Genomic DNA, 19,948 nt, shown 5'->3' with positions numbered 1-19,948 from the left:
TAATTGTAATGAGTAATTCTGTTTTTTCCTTCTTTTTTCCTATAAAGGGTGTTATTGAGGCAGCTGGGGAGATTTGGGTATTGATTCCACGTAAGGTTTATTGTGTTGATGTTAACGTTGCTTGGGTGTGTTAATGGTATTGAACTTTTTTTTTTTTTTTTTTTTTTTTTTGTCTTTTTGCCATTTCTTGGGCTGCTCTCGTGGCAAATGGAGGCTCCTAGGCCAGGGGTCTAATCGGAGCTATAGCCACCGGCCCACACCAGAGCCACAGCAATGCAGGATCCGAGCCATGTCTGTGACCTACATCACAGCCCACGGCAACGCCAGATCCTTAACCCACTGAGCAAGGCCAGGGACCGAACTTGCAACCTCATGGTTCCTAGTCGGATTGGTTAACCACTGCGCCACAACGGGAACTCCTACACCTCTTTCTTAGGGTTGAAAATCTTCAAAAGAAAACTGGGAGGGAAAAGCTTTAAAGTAGTAGTAAGTCATTGCTTATGAGTATATGTGTGTTGTAGCTTTGATTACACGTATGATGTGTTCTGATTTATTGCATGCCAGCTAGTGTTCTGGGTGGTTTACAAATACTATTCTCACAATAGTTTTTATTATCTCCATTTTACTGAATAGGAATCAAAGCACAAATAGATTTAATTACTTGTCAAAGTCATAGCTAATTAAGTGGAAAAGATGGGGTCTAGACTCAGGCCCTTCAGTTCTGGAGCCCCTGTTCTTAACCATTCTGCTGTATTGTGTCTTGGATTGTCTAGTGCAGAGTGTGTGTGTGTGTGTGTGTGTGTGTGTGTGTGTGTGTGTGTTCGTGTCTGTATGTGTATTTTATAGGCTTGTAAAGCCATGATGGTGAATCATCTTAAATCATGAAGTTATTAAATTCTTTCAGTGGCAGATGAAGTTTATAAAGATGTGTTTGAAGTATTATAATCCCAAGTGCTGCCTGAAACACCAAAGTTAAAATTATGCTCATAAAATTATAGTATTGTATTTAAAAAATTGGTAATCTATGCATGGGAATTCTTCATTATCTAGTATTTAATTAACGACAATATTTTATCTTTTAACCAAGCTGAGAAGATATAGTAATAGTAATTTCCTACAAGAAGTCAAAATATTTTCCCCTTGCTTTAAAAATATTTGGGACTTTTAAGCAATAATTCTGGTAATCTCTGTCAGTTTGTTTTGAATAACAAGAGGAAGTGTGGTGGAATTCTCTCATAAGGGAGAATGTGGAAGGGACTTCGCAGTCATGTGTTCCTTCTCCGAGGATGCTTTTCTGTTTTATCTACATTTATGCTACCCTTCTAAAGCCCAGGTCACTGCTGCCTCTACTTTCCTGTGAATTCCCTTAGCCAGAGATTTAGTCTCTTCTCTTAGCTGTCATAACATTTTCTGTTGACTCTCAGTAGCTGCCTATTAACCTCAATTTTATCTCATTTCTTCCACTATCTTGTAGTCTCTTTGAGGGTAGAATTAATAATTACTTCATTTTTCCACCCCTTCCAGCAAGGTCAGCTAACTACGACCTGCAAACCAAATCTGGTCTGTCACCTGCCTTTGTGAATGAAATTTTGTTGGAACATCACTATATGTATACACACACTCATTCATTCATTCTTTGTGGCTGCTTTTGTACATGGTTGAGAGAGTTAAGTAGTTGCATTAGAGACCGTGTGGCCCACAAAGCCTAAAATATGTTTACTCTCTGGTCCTTTCCAGAAAGCTTGTTGACCCCAGCTCTATAGTCCTTTGAACAGTACCACCTATATAAAATATGCATTAAATACTTGAATGAATATATGAATTAATATTTGGCATACATATATATCTATCATGTAATGAGAGCACATGTTTCTGGACTTCTCTGTGATCTTTTTTTATTTTTTCCTTCTCGGTTATGAGGTGATCTGTAAATCTCAGGAGTGATTTTTAGGATTTTGTAACCCTGGGTAACACCGTGATGCTAACTATCTCTTGGAGGACCAAGAATTTATCTATTTAAAATGTATAATTTTAATAAATGGCTTTCTTGTAACTGCACGAAATTATTTAAAATTAATCTATATTTTCTGCAGCAACTGGTTCTGAGCCTATGTATTGGTCAAGTTTCATGACTAGCAGTATGCAACTGGCAAAAGAATGTCTTAGCCAGAAACTAACAGATGAACAAGGAGAAGGATCCCAGCCTTTTGAAGGACTTGAAAAGTTTGCTGAAACCATTGAAACAGGTTTGGCATTGTTGAGTATTTTCAAACATTTGAGATATTATTTTGTAATTTGGTACCTTTATTTAGTAACCCTTGTAGAAGAAAAACTCATTGGAGTGATTTTTAAAAGAATTGCTGTTCTTGGGAATTTCCGTTGTGGCTCAGCAGAAACGAATCTGACTAGTATCCATGAGGACGCAGATTCGATTTCTGGCTTTGCTCAGTGGGTCAAGAATCCAGCGTTGCTGTGAGCTGTGGTGTAGATGCAGCTTGGACCTGGTGTGTTGCTGTGGCTGTGGTGTAGGCCAGCAGTTGCAGCTCTGATTGGAGCTAGGTTCCTAGCCTGGGAACTTCCATATGCTGCAGATGCAGCCCTAAAAAGACAAAAAGAAAAAAAAAAAGAATTGCTATTCTTCCTTTAGTACTTTAGAATTGAGGTTATTTTAAATATTGCATTCAATGTAATTTCATGTTCTTCGTTACCCTAGTTTCGCCTTTGTATATTTTATTATTCTTACCTAATGAAGGGATTAGAATTCAGCAGATTGGAGTTCCCGTCGTGGCGCAGTGGTTAACGAATCCGACTAGGAACCATGAGGTTGCGGGTTCGGTCCCTGCCCTTGCTCAGTGGGTTAACTATCCGGTGTTGCCGTGAGCTGTGGTGTAGGTTGCAGACACGGCTCGGATCCTGCGTTGCTGTGGCTCTGGCGTAGGCCGGTGGCTACAGCTCCGATTAGACCCCTAGCCTGGGAACCTCCACATGCCGCGGAAGCGGCCCAAAGAAATAGCAAAAAGACAAAAAAAAAAAAAAGAATTCAGCAGATTGTGTTAGTTGTTGCCCCAAGTTGAGATGTAACATGGGGTAAGTGCTCAGCAAGGCAAAATATTTACTACAAACTCAGGATTTGGGGATTTTCTTTTTAAGGAATGAAGTTCAACTTTTATTTTGTAAGTTCTTAGTAAAGTTCTTTACTTGGTATTTATTCCTTTCATTAGAAGTGTTTATTTAGTATACATATGATCTCATGTTGATGGTTACCTGTTTACTCTAGTACTAAGAAGAGTAAAAGTCACTTTTATAGACACTGTCTTGAGAATTGAACATGTGCCAGAAAATTCCAAAACTGGAGCTGCACTTGAAGTTCGAATAGAAAGGTAAGACTTCTTATGTCTGAAAACAAATCACCCTATTCTTTTCCTTTATAAGTAATAAAATCTGACTCTCATGAGATTTCAGGATGCCTTTGGAGATTAGAGGTGATTAATCTAATATATTAAATTAATATGTTATTTGTGAATAAAGTGCTGTTCTCCAAGTTATGTTTTAATCCCATTATTGAAAGTACCAGTTGGGGTATAATTATATATAATATAATATAATACTATGAATATTTGTATTCACAAAGCAAGTCATTCTCTTTTAGTTAGTATCAAATCAAAATAATGGATACTTGGGATTTCCTGTTGTGGTGCAGTGGAAACGAATCTGATTCACAACCATGAGGTTGCAGGTTTGATCCCCGGCTTCGCTCAGTGGGTTAAGGATCTGGTATTGCCATGAGCTGTGGTATAGGTTGCTGACGCAGCTTGGATCTGGCGTTACTGTGGCTCTGGCATAGGCTGGTGGCTACAGCTCTGATTAGACCCCTAGCCTGGGAGCCTCCATATGCCTCGGGTGTGGCCTTAAAAGGACAAAAGACAAAAAAAAAAAAAAAAAAAAAAAAGAATATTTGGGTGGTACTAAGTATAAGTACTCCTGTTGGAAAATTTCAGTTTTTTCATCTGAACAGTGTACCGTTTAGGTGTCTGATTAATATGGAAGACTTCTTTCTTTTCTTTATTTAAGTGCTACTGCTGCTTTAGACTAAAATTGCTGTTTTAGGATTCTGTGAGGGTATTTTAAAGTCAATATGTACAATAGTGATTTACTTAAAAAGATATAAACACATCACTTTTAGCTTTCTGTGGATGACCACCTCAAGCTCCTATAAATAGCTGTAAAACAGGTATTTACAGTACACTACTGAGTGTTGCTTTGAGGTAGCGGCTTGTCACTGTTTCTGAATGCCACGTGGACTGCCACAGAGATAAACAGAATGAAGCATCAAAGGAACTTTGTGGATCTACTGGGAAACTTTACCAAATTCTAAGCAGATATGTTCCGGTTTCTCTTTCACAAAACATACCTGTTAGTGAAACAGTTATTGTTAACAGATCTTTGAAATTAGGCTGAATTACCTTGAATGGAATATTTATTTATTTTTTTATTACTCAATGAATTGATCACATCTATAGTTGTATAATGATCATCACAATCCAGTCTCACAGGATTTCCATCCCACACCCCAAGCACATCCCCCCGCTCCCAAACTGTCTCCTCCAGAGACCATAAGTTTTTCAATGTCTGTGAGTCAGCATCTGTTCTACAAAGAAGTTCATTCAGTCTGTCCTTTTTTCAGATTCCACATGTCAGTGAAAGCATTTGATGTTGGTGTCTCATTGTATGGCCGACTTCACTTAGCATGATAATTTCTAGGTCCATCCATGTTGCTAAAAATGCTGGTATTTCGTTCATTTTAATGGCTGAGTAATATTCCCTTGTGTATATGTACCACATCTTCTTGATCCACTCCTCTGTCAATGGACAGTAAATGAAATATTTAAAAAAAATGTAAAACCTCATGAATTTAGGACAACATTATTTTTATTTAAGCTGTCGATGAGTTATAACAACTTACCTAGGGGGAGTTCCCATTGTGACACAGTGGAAATGAATCCAACTTGTATCCATGAGGATGTGGGTTTGATCCCTGGCTTCGCTCAGTGGCTTAAGGATCTGGCATTGCCGTGAGCTGTGGTGTAGGTGGCAGACACAGCTCAGATCTGGTGTGGCTGTGGTGTGGGCTGGCAGCTGCAGCTTGGATTTGACCCTTAGCCTGGGAACTTCCATATGCCAAAAGTGCAGCCCTAAAAAGCAAATAAATAAAAATAAAAAAAGAACTTACATAGGAGTTCCTAACTGTGGTGCAAAAGGGTCAGGACCAGGCAGCATCTCTGTAGTGCCGGGACACAGGTTCAGTCCTGGGTCTGGCACAGCAGATTAAAGGATCTGATGTTGCTGCAGCTGTGGTGTAGATTACAACTTTGCCTTCATCTGATCCCTGGCTCAGGAACTCCGTATGTCATGGGGTGGCCCAAAAAGGGGAAAAAAAAAAAAAAGAAACTCTCATATATTAGTTACAGGCATTCAAGAAATGTCATGTCAGACTTTTGACTTGAGGCAAATGCTGTCTCACTGTTACCAAGATATTTTTTTTCTGAGGAAGCACAGGAATTGTTTTCTGTGAAGCTAACTTTAGAAAGTTATTAATTTTTTCCCCCAAATTTAGGAGCCTCAGAAAGTCACCTTCTTGGGAGTTCTCCTGTGGTGCAGTGGATTAAGGACTGGTGATGTCACTGCAGCTAGAGTCTGACCACTGGGAACTTGCACATGCCACAGGCGCGGCCAAAAAAAGTGAATGTCTCTTCATGAAAATATTTACTGTAGTAAAGCATGGTAATACGGATCCACCGTATAGATATATTCTACGAAGAGCTAACACTTGAACAATTCCTTTAATTTAAACAGCTTTGTGCATTTTTTTTCACTACAAGTCAGTTTTTCTAGAAGTTTCATGCAGTGCTCTTTGTTTTTAACTTTCAGAACCATGTACTGTGATGAAACTGCCGATGAGTCCTCAGGAATTAATGTTCACCAGCCAACAGCTTTTGCTCACAAGTTGCTTCAGCTCTCTGGAGTCTCTCTCTTCTGGGATGAGTTTTCTGCATCAGCAAAATCTTCCCCAGTGTGTTCAACTGCACCAGTGGTGAGGAAAACAAAACAAAAGGCAAAAAACCAAACCGTAGACTTTTGAAAGGTTTGCATGAGAGCTGTTAAAATTGCCTAGGATATGTAATATGTGCTGTTGGGTTCCCTCTGAACTGGGAGTTCATATGAATAGTCAGTAATGGAGACATACATTTCAGAGATTTCAAAATACTTACATTTATAATTAATACCGTTTCTTCAAGTTTGCCGTGTATTAATTTCATAGAGAAACAATGAATGCTGTGCTTGGGGGGAATGGTATAGTAACATCTAATATCCTTTTTCCAATAAAAACAGGAAATCAGTGTTCACATTTACCTTACGTAAGGAATATATTGCTAAAAATGTATCTTAAGTCCTATTTTGAAGCTGTATAATTAAGGTACTCTACTAATCACTGCTAAGAGTAGAGAGTCCTTTTGTAAATTTGTCACTCCATAATTTATCTTTACTTTATTTCATAAATCAGATTTTGTAATTATAGAATGTCCACTGCATTTTCTTATTATATAATATGAACAGATACTGTATTTTTTTCACGAAGTCCTTTCCCACGGTCTGCCTTTATTAAGGTACTGTGCTATCATTCATGCTGGCTGTACGGTACTGGTTTATTCATTGTCATATAATACAGTTTTCATGTCAAATACCTTCTTCTTCTTAAATTGATCATTGCATCTTGTATTTCAATTTATTTACACTAAGGTATTGTAAAGAATTACTTTTTTTCCTATTGCGTTACTATAGGAAACTGAGCCAAAGCTGTCACCTAGCTGGAATCCCAAAATTGTTTATGAGCCACACCCACAACTAACTAGAAATTTGCCAGAGGTGGCACCATCGGATCCAGTGCAGATTGGAGGGCTAATTGGTAGGTTGGAGTTGAGTCTCACACTGAAACAGAATGAAGTACTTCCTGGAGCTAAGGTAAGTATTTGTTTTCTTTTCTGTAGTTAAAAGCAAAATAAAACTGCATTCTTTTTTTTTGTTTTGTTTTTGTTTTTATTTTTTAGGGCCGCACCCGTGGCATATGGAGGTTCCCAGCCTAGGGGTTGAATCAGAACTATAGTTGCTGGCCACAACCACAGCCACAGCAACATAGGGTCCGAGCCACGTCTGTGACCTACACCACAGCTCACAGCAACGCCAGATCCTTAACCCACTGAGTGAGGCCAGGATCGAACCCCCAACCTCATGGTTCCTAGTTGGATTTGTTTCTGCTGCGCCACAATGGGAACTCCCTGCAAGCATTCTTTAATCTGTACAGTGACCCACCAATTGGTTGCCATGGATTATCCTGTAAGCAGGGTACCCACTGTCTTGGAGTCAGTTTACTCTCAGCTGGTGCCTCTGTCTTCAAGGTCACAGAGTTCATGAGAATGGCCCTTGGCCAGCTGCTGCCGCTCAGGATTTGGAGCTGTCTCCTATACTCACTTGACCCTACTTTCAGACATGTTCGTTAGTTCACATTCTTAAAGAGTCTCTTTCTATCATCATAAAATTGAAAAGTTTAAAGAAGAGAGAAATTTCAGAAAGCAAGTTGATTGAAGGAGATGTTTACTTACGTATATGTAAAAATAATCGACTGTGTATGTTGAATGGAATGACCATTCTTATAGTTGTACAGTATTTAGGAAAAGAGGTTTTTTTCCCCATGATGTCTCAGCTTTTTTTTTTTTTTTGGCTTTTTTTCGCCATTCTCTTGAGCTGCTCCCATGGCATATGGAAGTTCCCAGGCTAGGGGTCGAATAAGAGCTGTAGCCACCGGCCTACGCCACAGCCACAGCAACTCGGGATCTGAGACGTGTCTGCACCCTACACCACAGCTCATGGCAATGCCGGATCCTTAACCCGCTGAGCAAGGCCAGGGCTTGAACCTGCAACCTTATGGTTCCTAGTCAGATTCATTAACCACTGAGCCACGACGGGAACTCCTCTCATAGAGTTTTGAGGACACTATAAAGATAAGAACTGTACTTGTTTCCTAGGAAACAATACTGAACACTCTGGAAAATCTGGAAACTTGTGTTTATTTATTCAGTTAATAAATAATGTGTCTGCCAAGCATTATTTTCAGACTCTTGAGAACTAGTTTTCTATATAGTCAGTGTAAAATGCAGTTTAGGAAGATACCAGGATTTATTCATTTGTTTATTCGCTGACCTAACTAGTTGTAGACATTTGAGTGACTGCTGTGTACCAGGCAGATGCAGGTATGAGTGGAAATACAAGCTTTGTCTTAGTAAAAGATAAAATAAGGGGCAGAGGTGCAGCTGTGAGAACACAGGAGAGGGAGCCCCTGCGTGCAGATGGACCTGCGTAAAAGGTTTTCAGAAGACTGAAGGACCCCCAGATCCTTCCCTGGATTGCAGCACCTGGTTAGAGTTGGAGGAGAGGGAGGTGAGAATGACAGCGCTCCTACGAGCGACCCCCACCTTCCCTTGGGTCACTGCTGCCTCAGACGCAGCATCAGCTCCTTTCACAGGTCTTAAAGCGCTTCATAAAATAACAGAAAGGGATTGTTAATGGAGCGGAGAGCCCTGGGTCTCTGTAAACACTGCAGGGCCTCCCTCTGGAAACATCCAGCCTCTGAGGAAGGGTTTGCTAGTCCTTGGAGAAGGAAGGATCGTGGCGATGATTTCTTTACTTCTGTTTATAGTTATAACTAGTCCTCAATACCTGTGTACTTAATTTTCATACAGATTCAGACTTTTGCACGTTATGAATTGACTTTAGATGTTACTTTTGGACATCTGTGTATTGGTGACAAGTGAACAGCTGGAACAGCTGTCTGGTAGCCAGAGTTTAATTGGAGATGTTACTGTGCTTGCCTCTATGGTAATTTTTTGGTGGCAGTTGGAGTGTTTGAGTACCTTTTATTCTTATTTAATGAAAATGAGTGTTCAATGGAAAAATTAAAGTTCTCAAGAGTAGCATTGAGAAACCTAGATCTCATGAACTTAGTACAGCATAGACAAAGATGGAATTAATTAGAGGTGCCCAGAGTGTCAGATCTTTACTCTCCATCATTAGACTTAAGTCTTTCAACTGGGATCAAAATGTTAGGAAGGATTTCGTGGTTTTTTTTAGTTCTCTGAGACTATTCACTCCTCAAATCGTTTGTAAGTTTGGTGTTGCATATACTCAGTTTTATCAGATATTTTCAGGAATGCATTGTGTATGAAAATAGGGGACTGCCTACATTGAATTTAGAGACATTTTGCTTTAATTACCATGTTACAATTGAGTTTGAAATTTGTTATTTTAGTTATCATGTTCTATCTTTTATATTTCCAGAGGAAAGTAATATGTACCCTGTTCTTTGTATGCCAAACCCAGAATTACAAATAATGAGTGCTTCTATGAAAATTAGGAAGGAAACTCTTAATCATGCATTCTAATGAAAATCAGACTGCTTTCAGTTCTAAAAAGTTAACAGAATTTTAAGTTCAGTTATAATCAGAGATTTTCCTGCTGTTCCCAGGCTGTCTCCTTGCTGATTCATGGCCTGGGGCACTAGCAGTCAGCAAGGAGACCTAGAGAAGCACTCCCGGGTCAGCTGGTCAGAAGCCGGCCTCTGGCGCTGTTAGGTGGCCTGTGCAGATCACAGTCTTTGAGGCCCGTTTCCTCGTCTGTGGAACAGGAGAGGTGCTAAGAATTAGAGGAAATGAGAGCATCTGACGTAGGGCCCCAGTCCCCAAAGCAAAGGCGATAGAGATGCTGACTAGCAGTGGCGAATGCATTATTTCAGTAGTTAGACCATGGAACTATCTCAAAGTCTCTACATAATTTTTGTTGTTTTTAGACTCAGAAGGAATTTGCTTTTTCCTGAGAAAATGCCATTTTCCAAATAGAAGGGTATTTTCTTAATTGAATTCTGTGAAAATTGTAAAATGGCATCAAGATCATAGGCGTCGGTATCAGCATTAGAACTAAGAGGCGGTAAATGAAAAGTAAGGCAAGCATATTCAGCTTTTCAGAATGTGATGCAGAGAATAGAGGCATTGCCTTTGTCAGGTGTACTCCACAGGAATCAGGGTAAGAGTGGGATGGGGCCTTTATTTCTAGAAGGAAAAATGGAGAGAGTTGGAAAAGAGAAGGGCATTCTACACAAGCACCCTCAGCCATGGCTCCATGCCCAGTGGAGAGGGGGCTTTGTGCAGCAGAGAGGGCATTTAGTGCTGTTGGCAGAGAAGGTCCTTAAGTTCTAGAAAGGAGTGTGATCCATGGGCAAACGCACGAAAGCCAGCTTTATTTGCTCTCGGCTTGAATCAAGTTTTAAAGATTATGGTTTGAGTCTTTTGAAATCATGTTGGGAATGAATACTCTATTACTGCTGTCTTAATATTCTTTCTTGGAGACTCTGTCTTAGGGCCCTCCCTCACATACCTTAAATATTCAGAAGAGACGCAAAGTATGACATTGGACTTGCCAACATGGACTTTCCCAGGAGAATTTCCTCTCTTAGAACAACAGTTAGTGGCCGTACATCTTTCCATTTAGATTATGTGAATCAGTAGAGAGAATCTTAGCTGAAGGTCTCCAAGACTAAACGATCAGTATTCCTCTGAGTGCATTAAAATATACTGGGATTTGCAGTGATAAGTTTATAAAGAGTGTTCATCTTGAGTAATTTCTTTCTTTCTTTTTGAAGTTGGATATTGATGGACAGATAGACTCTATACATCTGTTCCTGTCGCCAAGACAGGTACACCTGCTTTTGGATATGTTAGCAGCTATTGCTGGACCAGGCAAGTATAAATGTTATTAATTCTTTAAGACGTTTTGTTAAAATGTATAGCATACAAATACAAATTTTATTATTACATAGGAATGTGTAAACTTAAAGATGTATTGTAAGTAAGGATCCCCAGTGTTTAAATTTGATGGGATCTTTTGGAATTCTGTGATTAGCAGAGATTTGTATCACATATTTAACATTTTCAGAACTGACTGACTTGCTTGCTTGGGGATAGCACTTCATAAAAATGAGAAGGTATAATTCTTAAACACAGTAAATAGCACACATTTAAAGCTTTTTTTTTTTTTTTTTTTTGTCTTTTTGCCTTTTCTAGGGCTGCACCTGTGGCATATGGAGGTTCCCAGGCTAGGGGTCTAATCGGAGCTGTAGCCACCGGCCTACGCCATAGCCACAGCAACATGGGATCCAAGCCACGTCTGTGACCTACACCACAGCTCAGGGCAGCGCCGGATCCTTAACCCACTGAGCAAGGCCAGGGATCGAACCCGCAACCTCATGGTTCCTATTCGGATTTGTTAACCACTGCGCCACAACGGGAACTCCTTTTTTTAAAACTTTTTGCATGACTTAATTATCAAAGATAAGATCTGTGATTCCCAGCTAGCTGCTTAGAGCTGTTGCATAGATGTCTGATTAATACTAAATGATGGTTTTGCACTGACTGTAGTACCCCATTGCCGTTGATACTGGATAAGTGGATTGGAGAGAAAGAATTAACTCCAAATTCAATTACTGTTTTGCTTTCCTTTTGTATACTTGAAGAAAATTCAAGCAAAATTGGGTTAGCTAATAAAGATAGAAAAAATCGACCCATGCAGCAAGAAGATGAGTATCGCATTCAGATGGAATTAAACCGGTATTATTTGAGGAAAGATTCCCTCTCCGCAGGTGTATCCTCAGAGCAAAGCTTCTATGAGACAGAAACAGCTCGAACACCTTCTAGCCGGGGTAAGCGCCTCAAAAAGTTGACTCCAGAATCATATACTGTCATAATCATACACTCCAGAGCAAGGTCAGTTTCATTTTGGCTGCTGCGAAATGGACTTCAGTAATGAAAAATAGAAGATTGATGCTGTGCGAAGGTTTAACATTGTAAGTTGATATAACTACAGCATTATAGTCATGCATTGGCACATGTGCTGCAGTATCCTTTTCTAATTGTGTAGTTTTATTCATAAGTCATGATTTATTCCACAGAAAGTCAGTTAAAAATGTGGATTTAAAAAGGAGATCACATACACACACACACACGTGGATTTAGGGGTTCCTTTGTGGGTTGAGGATCTGGCATTGTCACTGCCACAGCTGGCAGTTCCTTTGGGAACTTTTTGTCTATTAATCTTGCTGTCACTTATATGTAAATACAGTCTTTACCTGGTTTACTTTGCATTTACAGGTTTTTCAGAATATGTAAGCACTAATAATAAGTGCTTCATAAATAATAAGAATCACTTTAAATATGGAATGTTGAACTAAATAAAAAAATTAAAAGTCTACTCAAGAAACTTTGGTCATAGCAGACTTCATTTGTATGAGGGTAAACAATCTCCAGAAAGAAGTGAAATGTAAATAGAATTCTAAATAAATTATTCAACTCTTTTTTTTTTCTTTCAAGAAATAGCTATGCCCATGTGAAACCAGAGCTTGCAGGATATTTATACTATTTTAAAATCATATGACATTTAAAAATATACCATATAGGGGGTTCCCTGGTGGTCTAGTGGCTAGGACTTGGCACTTTCAGGTTCAATCCCTGGTCTGGGAACTGAGATCCCACATCAAGCTGCTGCATCCTGTGGACAAAAATAAAATAAACACACACACACACTATGTAATCCAGCTTATCATATAGTTAAAAAAAGTTCACAAGTAGGCTGGCTTAGCCTTTCATTAACCTATATTCAGTTGAGTTTTTATTATGCCATTAATATCTCAGATCCAAAGAAACTACCCTTTTGGAAATAACAAAATTTAGGTCATCACTACACCTCAGAGACTCTGAAGGAAGAATGTGATATTAATGTATACTAGCTTATTTAAGGATGTACATTGGTGGAATTATAATAAGACTGACCAAGTGTAATTCTCTCTAGAAGAAGAAGTTTTCTTCTCCATGGCCGATATGGACATGTCCCACAGTCTCTCTTCTCTTCCACCCCTGGGGGAACCCCCAAATATGGACCTTGAGTTATCATTAACTAGTACATACACAAATACTCCAGCAGGATCTCCATTAAGTACTACTGTGGTAAAGTATTACTTAATTTTTGTTCTATTCTTAAATAGCTGCTTTTGAAATTTTGCACTTCATTCATGTGCTTCAAAAAAAACCTTACTTTCTAGCTTCAGCCAACATGGGGAGATTTCCTTGATCACCAGAAAGACCAGCCAGTGAGAGGATCAACACTACCATCCAACCTAGTTCACCCGGCGTCTTTACAGAAAACTTGTAAGTAAAAAAAGACACCTGTTGATAGTTTGCACTGGGATTTTTAAAAACGTAAAAATTAAAAACAAGTTTATTTTAAAAATGCCATTCTACTGATCCTTTTCTTTTTCTTCACAAAATTTTCTTTGGTCTACACCATTTCATAAAGTTTAGAAAGAAAATGAAGCATTGTCCATTGTGAAGTGTTTTAGAATAGTTGCCTATTATTGTATTCCTTGTGTATTTAAATTAAGTTTCATATTATTGTTATAGTTTAGGAGTCTCAATCAACAATCTGATTTTTGTTTCACCATTTATTTACACTTTCCATGACAGAGAACCTCAGGTTTCTTTCCTGCAAAATTTAATTGAGATAGACATAAGGCTTAAAGGAAAATTTGATGAGCAGCTTCTGGTTAATCCCTGACTTTTTCCAATAGTTTTATTTAGTGCAAAGTTTTGTTCATATGTTTCATATTGTAATTTTTTTTTTTTTTTTTTTTTTGGCCACACGCATGGCATGTGGAAGGTCCTGGGCCAAGGATTGAACCTGCAGTGTAGCTGTGACCTGTACCACAGCTGTGGCAACATCAGATTCCTAACCTGCTGTGCCAGAGGGGAACTTCCTCATATTGTATTTTTTACTACTTCGGGTATCAAGGATCCTAGATTTAAACGTAGAAAGACTATAGTTTATTTTACTTGTTTAGTATCACTCAAGCTGTTGTGTAATCTCATGTTTTTTAAAACAAACCTCAGTTCAGGTTTGATTTTAAAGCTAACACTTGAGTAAATATAAATTTGATATAATGGATTGTTTTAAGTAATACATTTTATGGATATCAACACCTGTCTTTCAGCTCACCCTACCAGATCTGTTTCAGTGGATGAATCCAGGCCTGAACTTATTTTTAGACTAGCTGTGGGAACTTTTTCAATCTCTGTGCTTCACATCGATCCTTTATCTCCACCTGAAACGTCATTGAATCTTAATCCATTGACACCCATGGCGATAGAATTCTTTACTTGTATAGAAAAGATTGATCCAGCGGGATTTTCAACGGAAGATTTTAAGTCTTTTCGAGCAGTATTTGCAGAAGCTTGTTCTCATGATCACCTTAGGTAAAATCTTATATTTACCAATGATCTTTGAAAAAGAACCAAATGTAGACGTTTCATTTATCTATCCACCCATTTCCATTTGTTTTCCTAATTTGCATTTTATTTGTCAGTGGGTGGAATGAGTGAGGTTTTCTTGCAGTGCTGCAAAGATGTTTGCCATAGAATCTCTCATTCAGGTTGTTTGGCATATGAAACATTCAGATATAAGAGCTATGTGGTTTAGCGTTTTCTAAATTTTCTTTAGTTCATTTTTCTTATTGTCCCTGGCTCAGCAGAGATGGCAGTGGTAGTGAGAGGAGAATGGATTAACAGAAAGCTGCATGGAAGTGATTCACTTGGGTGAGAAATGATACCAAGGCTGATTGTTAGCTTGGATGCTATGTTTTCAACTTTTTTTTTTCTTTTTACAAATATATATATATTTTTTTCATTATAGCTGGTTTACAGTGTTCTGTCGATTTTCTACTGTATAGCATGGTGACCCAGTTACACATACAAGTATACAATCCTTTTTCTCACATGTTTTCAACTTCTGCTTAAAAAAAAAAACAACAAAGCTGTTCAAATAAACACTGATCTTGTCATGCACTGAGTCTTAATAGATAAGGATATAATTACATTAATAAATGCATATATAACATTAATATGCACTATTATTTATTTTAACATGAGAGTGATCTGTATATTGTCCGCTCATAATGCCATTATGTATTATGACTTGGGCACATATATTTTTAGAAAATACTTTTGGCTTTTATTTTAACTTTTTAAAGTATCAAAATTAACATGCAAAGTAGTTTTTACATCTAGCAAAAGAAGCTCAACAGGTTAGGATTATATTTTTAATAAAAGTTCAAAAATATTTTTTTCCCTGCTTTTGACAAGGTTTCAAATATCTGCCAGTAGGAAATACAACAAAAGCAAAAAAATAAAAAAACTAGAAGAACTTCATTTGAATTCCACTGATTAAAGTTTTTAAAATACTGCAAGATCCTTCTAGATAATTTTAAGGAACTATTGTATGTATTTTACAGATTTAAAGATTTTATCTACTGCAGTGTAAATTTAAAAGTGTAGGAGAGGAAGGGGTAGTGTTGGGAAATACATGCTTGATAATTTTCTATCAGCATGGCTGTTTTCTTTCTTTTGTCTCTTTAGGGCCTCACCCATGGCATATGAAAGTTCGCAGGCTAGGGATGGAATTGGAGCTGTAGCAGCTGGCCTACACCACAGCCACAGCAACATGGGGTCTGAACTGTGTCTGTGACCACAGCTCATGGCAACACCAGATCCTTAACCCCCTGAGCGAGGCAGGTTAACCCACTGAACCTCCGTCCTTGTGGGTACTAGTTGGGTTCGTTACTGCTGAGTCACAGTGGGAACTCCAGATCTGATTTCTTTATCCTATGTCAGGGAATGGGAAATTTGAAGCAATCTTTCTGATTAATATCCTTAAGACTCTTTGTTATTACTAACACTTTGAACTTGTCCGGACAGGTAAGTATTAACACTTGCGTACTATTTTTTGACGTGTTGTTTAATCTGGAAGTATATGGATACTCTTAACTGCTGCATTTTTTCGTAATAGATTTATAGGTACTGGCATCAAAGTATCCTATGAACAAAGACAGAGATCAGCCTCCCGATGTTTCAGCACGGACATGTCCATCGGGCAAATGGAACTTTTGGAGTGCCTGTTTCCCACCGACTCTCATTCTGTTCCGCCTCACTATACAGAGGTAACTGCCGGATGCGTTTCTCTTAGGGTTAGTCTTTAAATCTGTCTTGGTTTTTAAGTGTTGTATGAAGAACAGTGATTTTCTTCAGAAAAGGTAGGAAGTTGTATAGGAAGACTTTTGGTGTGTGTTTGCACTTACATTTTGTCGAAGAAGATTTTTTCAAGTGTTACCAAGTATAATTGATTTACAAGGTTGTGATAATTTCTACTGTACAACGCATATGCACATATCCATTCTCTTTCAGATTCTTTCCCACACAGATTATCACAGAACATTGAGTCGAGTTCTCTGTGCTACACATAGCATGTCTCCAGGGTCCAGTCATTCCATATACCTTAGTGTGCACAGGCCAATGCCAAACCCCCAGTCTGTCCCTTCTACCCCCTCACCTATCCCTTTTGGTCTGTTCTGCAAATAAGTTCGTTTGTATCCTTTTTTTTAGATTCCACATGTAAGTGGGATATACAATGTTTGTCTTCCATTGTCTAACTTCACTTAGTATGATAGTTTCTAGATCCATCCATGTTGCTGCAAATGGCATTATTTCATTCTTTTTATGCCTGAGTAATTTTCCATTCTATGTATGTGCCGCATCTTCTTTATCCATTCCTCTGTTGATGGATATTTAGGTTGCTTCCATGTCTTGCCTATTGTAAATAAGTGCTGCAGTGAACCCTGGGGTGCATGTAACTTTTCAAATTATGTTTTTCTCTGGATAGATGCCCAAGAGTGGGATTGCTGGATTATGTGGTTATTCTTATTATTTATTAATAAGAATATTATTCTTATATTATTCTATTTTCAGTTTTTTAATGTACTCCATACTGTTTTCCATAGTGATTGCACCAATGTACATTCCCACCAACAGTGTTAGAGGGTTCTCTTTTCTCCATACCCTCTCCTGCATTTATTGTATATAGTCTTTTTGATAATGTCCATTCTGGCTGATGTAAGGTGGTACTTCATAGTAGTTTTGATTTGCATTTCTCTAAAAATTAGTGATGTTGAGCATCTTTTCATTTTTTTTTTTTTTTTTTTTTTGCCATCTGTATGTCTTCTTTGGAGAAATGTCTATTTAGATCTTCTGCCCATTTTTGACTGCTTTTTTTTGATGTTGAGCTGCAGGAAGTGTTTGTATATTTTGGAGATTAAACACTTGTCAGTTGTTTCATTTGCAAATATATTCTCCCATTCTGTGGGTTGTCTTTTCATTTTTTTTTTTTTAGGGTTTCCTTTATTGTGCAAAAACTTTTAAGTTTAATTAGGTCCCATTGGTTTATTTTTGTTTTTATTTTCATTATTCTAGGAGGTGGGTCTGAGAAGATATTGCTGCAATTTATGTTAGAGAGTGTTTAGCCCATGTTTTCCTCTAAGAGTTTTATAGTATCCAGTCTTACTTTTAGGTCTTTACTCCATTTTGGGGTTTTTGTGTGTGTGTGTATATGGTGTTAGAGAGTATTCTAATTTCATTTTTTTTTTTAATGTAGCTGTCCAGTTTTCCCACTTGCTGAAGAGACTGTCTTTTCTCCATTGTATATTCTTGCCTCCTTTGTGGTGGATTAATTGATCATAGGTGCTTGGGTTTATTTCTGGGCTTTTTATCCTGTTTCATTGATCTAAATTTCTGTTTTTATGCCAGTATCATGCTGTTTTGATGACTGTAGCTTTGTAGTATAGTCTGAAGTCAGGGAGCCTGATTCCTCTGGCTCCATTTTTCTTTCTCAGGATTGCTTTGGATGTTTGGGGTCTTTTGTGTTTCTATACAACTTGAAAAAAATCTTTGGTATCGTTCTGTGAAAAATGCCATTGGTAATTTGATAGGGGTTGTGCTGAATCTGTAGATTGCCTTGGATAGTATACTCATTTTAAATATAGAGTTCAAGGCCATTATAAGAGTGTATTAAATTTTTAGAGTTGAAAATTGTGGGACAAATGGCTTCATTTCACTCATTTTCCAAGCACTCTTAATTTCAGAAGAATTCTATTATTCACGAAATAATAGCAGAATACTTACTGTGTTGTAACAGTGTTCAAGATAAATGAAATGTCTTGTGTTCATTTATTATTAACCTGATTTTTTCCTATCCTAAAAGAATATCCTAGAGAAACTTTTCAAAACTATCAAAATAATGTTTTTATTGCTATTAGTTTGCCCTTGTGTCTTATTTTCAGAATGCTTTTTTGAATCCTCACATATTTTGCAGATGTGATACTAAGTACCACAGAAGTTAACGAACTAACCTAAAATAATGCACATTGCTAGTAAGTGACAAAAATGAAGTTTAAACCTGCTTTTTTGACTTCAAAAAGCTCTCCCCTCTATTATGATAGGTCCTCTACTAATTAATGTGATTAATTAGGGCTTAATATTGTACATTTAATTTATCTTCATGTTTGTTTTTAAGCTTTTAACGTTCCATTCCAAAGAACGGACTGATTCCCACCCCCCTGTGTGTCTTCAGCTTCACTATAAGCATTCTGAGAATAAAGGACCCCAGGTAAGAGATCGCTCTGTATGACTACCACCTGTAAAAAGTTTAACTTAATTTTATAGAATTGTTGATGATCATATTAATGCTTGCTTTCTTTTCTTTCTTTTGTTTTGAAGGGTAATCAAGCAAGACTTAGTTCTGTACCTCAGAGGGCAGAATTACAAATTAAATTAAATCCAGTATTTTGTGAGCTGGACATCAGTATTGTGGACAGGTTAAATTCCTTGCTTCAACCACAAAAACTTACTACAGTGGAGATGATGGCATCTCACATGTATACTTCATATAATAAGCATATTAGTCTGGTAAGTATTTAAAAAGTTGAAAATACCTATCATAATTATAGCTAGCTAATAGGCTTCTTGGGATGATTTCTGAGCTTAAGTATTCTTAATAGGTTAAATAGCACATGTTATTAAAACAGCATTATTGGAGTTCCCTTTGTGGCTCAGTGGTAATGAACCCGACTAGTATCCATGAGGACACAGGTTAGATCTCTTCTGGCCTCACTCAGTGAGTTAAGGATCCCTCATTGCTGTGGCTGTGGTGTAGACCGGCAGGAACAACTCCGATTCGATCCCTAGCCTGGAAACTTCCACATGCTAGGAGTGCAGCCCTCAAAAGCAAAAAAAACAAACAAAAAAACCCCATTATTTATAGTAATAAAAAATTTGTGACGTGTTTTATGTCTGGATAATAGACTAGCTCAATAGGTTGTGCTAATGTATTGAGTAAAATTTTTTGCTGCCACTTGAAATGATTCAAAAGATGGTAAAGCAACATGAAGAAATAGTAAATAAAAAAGACTGTATTATTCCACATAAACTTTTATTGTAACAGTGTAAATAAAATTGTGTAGAAAAAGAGCGGATGGAAATACATCATTTGGTAGCATTGATTATGTTGATTTTTGGTTTTTTTTTTTTTTTTTTTTTTTTTTTGACATGCCAACGACATGTGGAAGTTCCCAGGCCAGGGACTGAACTTGTACCATAGCAGTGACAATGCTAGATCCTTAACCTCCTGCACCACCAGGAGACTTCTATCTGAATTTTATAATTTGTGACTATACATCCTCACAAAACTTTATCTACTCACACGTGATGAACTTCTTGAATCTCCTGTAATATGTAGCCCATATAATCTAGGATATACTTCATAAGTGAACGTAATTTGTCATAGTGTTATTGAACATTACAATAATACCACTTTTATGTAGATCTGGTGATTAATGTCTTGTTTTTTTTTCTTTTCTTTTGTTTTTGGCTTTTTAGGGCTGCACCCATGGCATATGGAAGTTCCCAGACCAGGG

The 19,948-nt window shown here is 37.7% G+C and overlaps 1 protein-coding gene across 6 annotated transcripts in view; it reads left to right on the top strand.

The window, feature by feature from the left end:
• ATG2B (autophagy related 2B) overlaps positions 1 to 19,948 on the top strand; it is a 79,684-nt gene that overhangs the window by 9,654 nt on the left and 50,082 nt on the right. For 2 of the 6 annotated variants that reach the window (XM_021098162.2, XM_084966539.1), the window contains exons 3-14: positions 2,094 to 2,246; positions 3,278 to 3,380; positions 5,929 to 6,112; positions 6,841 to 7,020; positions 10,748 to 10,844; positions 11,618 to 11,803; positions 12,949 to 13,103; positions 13,199 to 13,304; positions 14,144 to 14,405; positions 15,994 to 16,144; positions 18,550 to 18,642; positions 18,753 to 18,941. In XM_021098162.2, coding sequence (XP_020953821.2) covers positions 2,094 to 2,246; positions 3,278 to 3,380; positions 5,929 to 6,112; positions 6,841 to 7,020; positions 10,748 to 10,844; positions 11,618 to 11,803; positions 12,949 to 13,103; positions 13,199 to 13,304; positions 14,144 to 14,405; positions 15,994 to 16,144; positions 18,550 to 18,642; positions 18,753 to 18,941 — 1,859 coding nt within the window. 6 annotated transcript variants of the gene reach the window in all.

The sequence above is a fragment of the Sus scrofa genome, chromosome 7 (genome assembly GCF_054392235.1).
Source record: "Sus scrofa isolate SSC_HxYL_T2T_F1_AM1 chromosome 7, Sscrofa_HxYL_maternal_Yorkshire_Landrace_v2.0, whole genome shotgun sequence".
Taxonomy (NCBI): domain Eukaryota; kingdom Metazoa; phylum Chordata; class Mammalia; order Artiodactyla; family Suidae; genus Sus; species Sus scrofa.
This window is presented reverse-complemented; position numbering and strand designations above follow the sequence as displayed.